This window comes from Clarias gariepinus, chromosome 15, assembly GCF_024256425.1.
Source record: "Clarias gariepinus isolate MV-2021 ecotype Netherlands chromosome 15, CGAR_prim_01v2, whole genome shotgun sequence".
NCBI classification, from domain to species: domain Eukaryota; kingdom Metazoa; phylum Chordata; class Actinopteri; order Siluriformes; family Clariidae; genus Clarias; species Clarias gariepinus.
This window is the reverse complement of record NC_071114.1, coordinates 23,547,501-23,554,935: the sequence shown is the minus strand read 5'-3', so window position 1 is coordinate 23,554,935 and position 7,435 is coordinate 23,547,501. Positions and strand designations below refer to the sequence as shown.

The following is a 7,435-nucleotide window of genomic DNA, read 5'->3' as shown; positions in this document are numbered from 1 at the left end:
AACCCACGTGAACCAATGGAAAATAAAAATCATTAAAAATATGTTGCAGAAAACATAGATAAGATTCAACTCGTTCACAGATTGAACAGCTTTCCAGAATCTCGAGACTCTGAGCGTCCCGCTTTAAGACAAGCAGCGAATCTGAACTGAGTTAAAATCTTCACATCACCTACAGACGGAGTGAGAGACGACAGAAGCCTCGGGGGTGGGAGTGATTCTGAACGTTACACGATCCAACGTTGTAATATTTGATGAACAAGTAGATCCTGATTACATGTCATACTTAAAGGAATACTTTAAGTGAAGCGATTTGTTTTACCCGCTGTACCTGTACTGTATGTGGGATTACCACAGGCAAAAATTCCCCTGGACTGATAAAAGAGCAGAAAATCCCATTTACAAATTCACTTACAGTGAAAGACTGAGGGCAGTTGTTGGGGCAGTAAATTAAAGGAACACATCATTTATGCAAATAATCTGAGAGCTAACAGTCCTAGACACCGTGGTCCTAGATTACAGATTACTCTCTCTCTCCTTTATAAATAAAACATTGGCCTGTTGCCGGTGTTACTTTCAGTACATCCTATAGAATGTAACATTAGGCAGCGTCATCATCCATTTTTTTGTCATACTGTAATGTAATAATATATTCTCATTGGACTACCAGATTATCATTAGGTGGACGTATGTGGGCGGAGCCCGAACCACCAGGATCACCTTCACTCCTGAAATAGACCAGAGGTGAAAGTGTGTTCAGGACTAATGTTACTTAAATTTATGTTGATTTTGTTACTGTTTTGTTTTTGTACAGTAAATTTAAGTAAAAAAAAATTTTAGTTACATTTTTTTTAAATTTTAATTCTATTTTCAAATTTTTAATTGGTGGCATATAGTTGCGGATTTTATTTATTAAGATTTAACAACTGCCTTTAGCTCTAAGTGAATTTTTTTCTAAACAGATTTTTGCTCCTTTCTCTATACAGGTCTAAGGTCAAAATCTTACCCGTGGTAATCCAGACATATCCTACTGACTGGTGGATGAAAAACACCAGCGATCTCCCTCAGTGAGACCTCCCCCTTAAAGCCATGAATTCCTTTTAAAGTATTTTTTTTCTTTTATCAGCATGTTGATCCACGTGGCAATGCTCATGAAAAAGGCTGTATTTCTGTACCCCTGCTGCAGAAACTGGTTGAGACGTAAAACGTAAAAGAAACAAGGAATGATGATGATTATGTTACATCCCGGCCGTCTGTGTGTGAAGAGCCGATACACTGCGACGACTCCCTCCAGCTTGACTGAGACCTATGAAGTTACCGCTGTTTACCGAGACTGTATTTGGAAACAAAGGCACATCGTCACCGAACAGTTTACACTGAGAGAACATCACACAGACCATCTAGTCCAGGAGCCTCGAGTTCTCTGACTTTCTCCTTTCTGAAAGCGAAAACGAAAGGAAAAAGGAAAAACGAATGGTGTGGGAAGCAGGCGACTTCCTGTGAGGCTTGACAAAGTGGAACTGGCTCTAAGGGCAACCCTGTCATGCTGGAGAGAAGGGAACGCAAGCACGCACGCACGCACGCACTAATGCACACACACACACACACACACACACAGTTCTATGAAGAGGTTCTCTCCAGCAGGGTTGGTGTCTGGACTTCCCAGAGAGAGTGTTTGTACTGAGTGAGCTGCAGTGTTGTGGCTCTGTCCTATTCCCCCACCCAGGCCTGCCTGGACGAAGGGTTGTGTGTTTCAGACAGGGGTGGGGTTTGTGGGTAAAGAGGGCAGGAGTGATGTCTACCTGACATCTGACAAGCCTTCTCTTTATTCATCATCACAAATACCGAAGCAAGGAGGAAACACCTGTCTAAAAGGCGACTCTCCTCACTCTCCATGTCTTTTCCTCAAGGCCACAGAGGTCAGAGGTCATACAAAGACTTTGGCGAGGGCGTCTGCTCCGGCGCTGCCGATGTAGCACTTGGTGGGGTGGAACGCCACATCGTTGATCGACTCCTCAAACTTCTTCCTGTGAGCCGTGAACTCCTGGATGCATGTCTTGCTCTCCATGTTCCACAGACGGATGGAGCAGTCATGGCCTGTGACACAGAGATGTTTGAGTTTTACACTTTAACCAAACTGATCTACGATTAAAAAAACAAAAAAACAAAAAAAAAAACAAAAAAAAAACAACAGCCTACAGTGAGCCATGAACACTTACTCCCAGACATCAGGTAGAGGCCATTAGGGTCCACTGCTAAGCTGGTCACAGCGTCCAGGTGAGCCACCATGGAGTGAATAAGTTTTCCTAAAGATAAAAAAATTATGAATCATGAGGATTATACATTACACAAGGAGTATCATGGATTTTTTACAAGAATGAAAATAATGGATAATAAGTATTAACTATACAGTACGTGAAAGGTTCTGGATGTTTTAATAAGGTATTATTAATGAGACATAATTTGCAAGCTCTACAATGACAGTGTTTTAATTAGGTAGAGTAACAAACCCTACAATATGGTTAAATTAAAAGAATTCTGCAAAGAAGAGTGAGCCAAAATTCCTCCATAGCGATGGGAAAGACTCAAAGACGCTAATTCTTGATTGCAGTTGTTAGGTTTATGGGCAATTACTTTTTCACATAGAGCCAAGTACTGTAAGTTTGAACACATTTCTTTTTCATTAAGAAATGAAATTATCACTTAAAAACTGCATTTCATATTTACTTGGGTAAATCTGATGATCTCAATCATTTAAGTGTAACAACTATGCAAAAAAGAAATAAATCAGTAAGGGGGCAAATACTTCTTCACAGCACTGTATTATTAATGAAGAATAATGTGTTTGCTCTAGAATGGAGTAAAATTTAATTTCCACTAAAAAGCTCCAATCTAGGGAGGGTTAACGCCTAACACACCTTTGTGGACTGCTTCTCATGCAGCGTAACACACTCGGAGGAGAGCACTCTCCATCCTCTTCAACATGCATGAACAAGTCTTCCAAGCAAAGAACTAAAAACTCCTGCTCAACTCTCAATCATTCCAAATGTACAATGACAGTTTTTATTAAAAAAAAAAAAAAAGGATGCTTTTATGGTGTAGTGTCCCATTCTGTTGTTACAATGCAGAGCTCGTTTTCAAAATGGACCAAGATTAGCATGTTTCAATCAGTTATTTAACTCGTTTTTAGTTTTTGCGTTTTCTATCTCATTCACATCCCATAGTTTAAATACTGTACCTCTGGTCTAACTTGCTGATGGAGTTACTGTACATACACACTGTGCTGGACCTACCTGTGTTGTTGTCGAAGAAGCGGATGTGGCGATCCTCCTGTGCCGTGATGGTGATGGGGAGGGTCGGGTGGCTCAACACTTTGTTGATCTGACGAGGAGCATCTGGAGTACAACACACAAAGGCACATTGCCTAAATGTGATTCCACATACAGCAAGTCATACAGTAGGTAATGATAAGAGCTGAATATATCTGTCTTTAAAGAAAACTAGTCATGCATTAAGTCATGCATGTAGCAACAAGTAAAGTATGGTATTTCAAATTTACTACAGGGTCAACTCAGTGAAAAGTTTAGACACCCAACCTTATTCAATGTTTTTTCCTGATTTTTTTTTTTTACATTGTAAAACAATGCGGAAGGCATCTGAAATATGCATCTGAAATATTGAGATGTGTCTGCTCTGTACTTATGCTCTGCAACACCTTCATACCGGCTTTAACCTGAGGTGCTGTTAGTTAACTGGTGATTTCTGAGGCTGGTGACTCTAATTGATCTTCTCCTCTGCAGCAGAGGTAAGTTTTGGTCTTGCTTTTCTGGAAAGATCTTATTGAGAGCCAGATTCATCATGATGCTTGATGGGTTTTGCAAACACACTTGACTAAACTGTTCTTGCAAGAACTATTCCAGAACAGCTGACTTTTGAGCCTTAAAATAACAATTATTTCCTAGCTTTATCCACCTTACTGTCCTAGAACGTAAAAGATTAATTATTCAATTCGATTTTATTTTGTATAACGGTTGTAACAACTGACATTGTCGCAAAGCAGCTTTACACAATCAAAAGATCTATTTAAGGTTGTAGGATTGAGTAAGATATGATTGTGTATGAAACAAAATTACTAAACCAACAACATTAAGTTAAAAATACAGTGGAACCTTGGATTACGAGTAACACGATTTACGAGTGTTCCGCAAAACGAGCAAAGATTTAAAATAAATTTTGACTTGAAAAACGAGCATTATCTCGGTTTACGAGCACCGAGTATCATCGCATGCGCTTCTTGTTTTGACGCCGAGCGTCACATGATCATTTAATTTATTGTCGGGATTTATTTTTACTTTTTTTTGAAAGGTCCAGGTTAATTTGTTTTATTTTTACTTTATATTTTATATTAATTACTTTTATGTATTTTTTGGGGGCCTGTAAAACAAATAATGAGTTTCCATTATTTCATATGGAAAAAATAAATTTGGTTTATGAGTGTTTTGGAACACAAGCCTGCTTCCGGAATGATTTATGCTTGTAACCTGAGGTTCCACTGTACAAGCTTTTCACTGGTACTGTACATGATGCACTGGTGCTTATTTAGTTATTTCAGTAAAAATATCCACATGATAAATATCCTAATATAAGAAAAGTTACACTTTTCTTCAAATACAGTGTGTCTCTGGCTTCTTCCCAAGTGTAATATCAGTAGGTGGTAATGAAGAAATACAATATTTGGCTAAATGCTAGAAAAAGGTTACAAAAGTTTAATGTAGATATTAAAAGTTTAATCAAATATTAAAACTGCAATAAAACTTTAGCGTTGTCAGTGAAGGTGCACACGTTACTGTTTGAAATAATACAGAAATATTAAACTCTGAAATGACTGAATATTAGCTGAATATGTCAGTCTGTAACACAGCTGTAGAAGTGCATGCTTTGCCGCTGGTCAAAACTCTACCTTCACAAAGATTTTAATTGCCACAGCGTAGGAGTGAATATCTAATCACCGAAATGTAATCACAGAAGCAATGCTCTCTCTTTCTCTCTCCCATCCATTTGGAAGCTTCGCCTTGTATATTTACTAAACCCATGCATAAAAGCACAGACATGAACACTTTTAAGAAACGCAAATAGATTTTGTCCTTTGAGCTTCATATCTGAGCTCCTGCATGAAAGTGATGCCACCCACTCTCAAGACTCATTCCACCTCACATGCACTCAAAGTGTATTTTAAGCACGGAAGTTCAAGACAGAACCACGTAGGTAAGAAAGGAGCCTGTGTGTTTCTCTACAGTATGTGTGGATGTACCTGGCTCCCCTGCATTCTGAGACTCCAGCTCCAGAACCAGCTGCTGTGTCTCCATGTTGAAGATACCCGTCCTGCCGTTACCAAAGGCCGTCACCATGTACGCCGCATCACTGCACACCAGATCCACAGAGGAGGGGATGCCCAACTCTATCGCATAGAAGCATAAACGGGGAAACATAAGCATGTGTTCTAGAGAGACATGAGCATGAAAACTTATGTTCTCAAAAGAGTTGACACAAATTTCACACAGCTTTACTATAAAGTGTGCAATTTGTGACCAAGTCACAATAAAAGTGACTCCAATAGGTTCCTGTAAATGCAATCACAATATCAAGGTGCAGATTCCAGTTGTACTGCAAATCTGTACCTTGCTCGATTTTATTAATGTCCAAATAAAATATATTTATTTTTAAATAGATTTTATTACAATTCTTAAAACTTTTACGCTGTACTGCCTGCCAACATGTGAATAGTTTACAGCTACCACCTGTAGCATTATAGAGGAATTGCCCCCCCAGAAAAAAAATTAATACAACATGTAACAGAATAGATTTTTATCCGTACCTATAATTATATAAATATTTTACATATTAAATTATAAATAATTAATCATTGAACATCTGAATGAAAAAAATACTCGACTCGACTGCTGCAAGTAGAACAGGGAGTATTTTCATGTAAAAAAAAATTTAAATAAAGTTATATATTAATACAATAATATACAATAAATTTTATTTTACTACGTAAATTAGTTTGGAAACATCTAGTAGAATAAAACCTTTGCATGAGTGGTTTAAAAAATTAATCAGTGAGCAAGACAATATTGTTTTGTGGTATAAATGAAACTGTGTGTGTTCTAGACTGACAGCATTTTATTGAACTGTTATTAATAAAGTATAATACATTTGGAGGTATCAAATTATGTGTGCATTCTAGAACAAGGACGTATTAAAGCAGTATAATGTGTGCATTCTAGAATAAGGTGGTTTCAATGAGGTAGTAAAGTATAATCCATGTATTCTAGAATTCAGCCGTTTAATAAGATATTAACGATGTATAATACACATATTCTAGAATAAGGAGGATTTAACGAGGTATTGGCTGTAAGTGGTTAGCACTGTCGCCCTGCACCTCCAGGGTGCTGATTCCCTTCCCATCTGGGGGTCTGTGTGCATGGAGTTTGCATGTTCTCTCTGTGCCTGGTGGACGCATGTGAATGTCGTCCAGAGGTCCTACCATGGTCATAAAATAGAAAATGTGGAATAAATACAATGCTAATCACCATAGGCCTCCACGGTCCCTATCTGGACTACAGAGGTCCCTAGATGGATGGATGTTAAATGAGGTATTATTGAGGCATAATGAATGTATTCTAGAATAACTAGATTTTCTTGAGGGATTAATGAAATGCATAATGTATAATTAACAAGGCATTTACTGTGTTCTAGAATAAGGAAGTCTGAATCATGTATCAATGGGGTGTGATTGAGGTATATTATATAAATATACAGTATATAGTCTAAAACATGCATGTTTTAATAAAAAGAAAAAGAACATTTTATTTAGTGTTTATTCATGTTCCAGACGCTTTAATGAGCTATTAGTGAGGCACTACGCATGTGTTCTAGTATAAAGTGGTTTAATGAGGTATCACTGCATAAGACATGCTCTAGAATGAGGATACTTTCAGCATTTTTTATTAATAATGTGTTTAATTATAACTGAATTATATTATAAAAGAGAAAAAATGAAAATGTTGTAGAATAACTAGCTTTCACGATGGCAGCCTCGGCACAACGCACTCTGGTTTTAATCCTATTTATACGATTTTATAAGACATATTTTTTTATCTTATCTTATTGCTTAATCACGAGCAAAATGTTGTGTAATTACTTGTACAGTGTTTTACGTTTGTCTGTACTCTGAAAGCTACAAACAGCCGGAACTAAATTCCTTGCGTGTCTCAACATACTTGGCGAATAAAACCCGATTCTGATTACAACGTTTTATTGAAGCATTAACACAGAATAATGCATGTGTTCTGCAGTGGGAATGTTTAATGAGGATGCATTAAGGATGCATCATTAATGGGGCAGAAGTTTGTTCCATAATGAGAACGGCGTATTA

General features: G+C 37.5%; 1 protein-coding gene across 1 annotated transcript in view; it reads right to left on the bottom strand.

The window, feature by feature from the left end:
- Positions 1-911: 911 nt before the first annotated feature.
- The window catches only part of strn (striatin, calmodulin binding protein), a 55,947-nt gene continuing 49,423 nt past the window's right edge, over positions 912-7,435 (bottom strand). Inside the window, exons 15-18 of the mRNA XM_053513143.1 lie at positions 5,309-5,455; positions 3,291-3,392; positions 2,217-2,303; positions 912-2,094 (exon numbers count right to left, since the gene is read on the bottom strand). Coding sequence (XP_053369118.1) covers positions 1,925-2,094; positions 2,217-2,303; positions 3,291-3,392; positions 5,309-5,455 — 506 coding nt within the window. The 3' untranslated portion in view covers positions 912-1,924. The remainder of the gene's footprint in view (positions 2,095-2,216; positions 2,304-3,290; positions 3,393-5,308; positions 5,456-7,435) is intronic.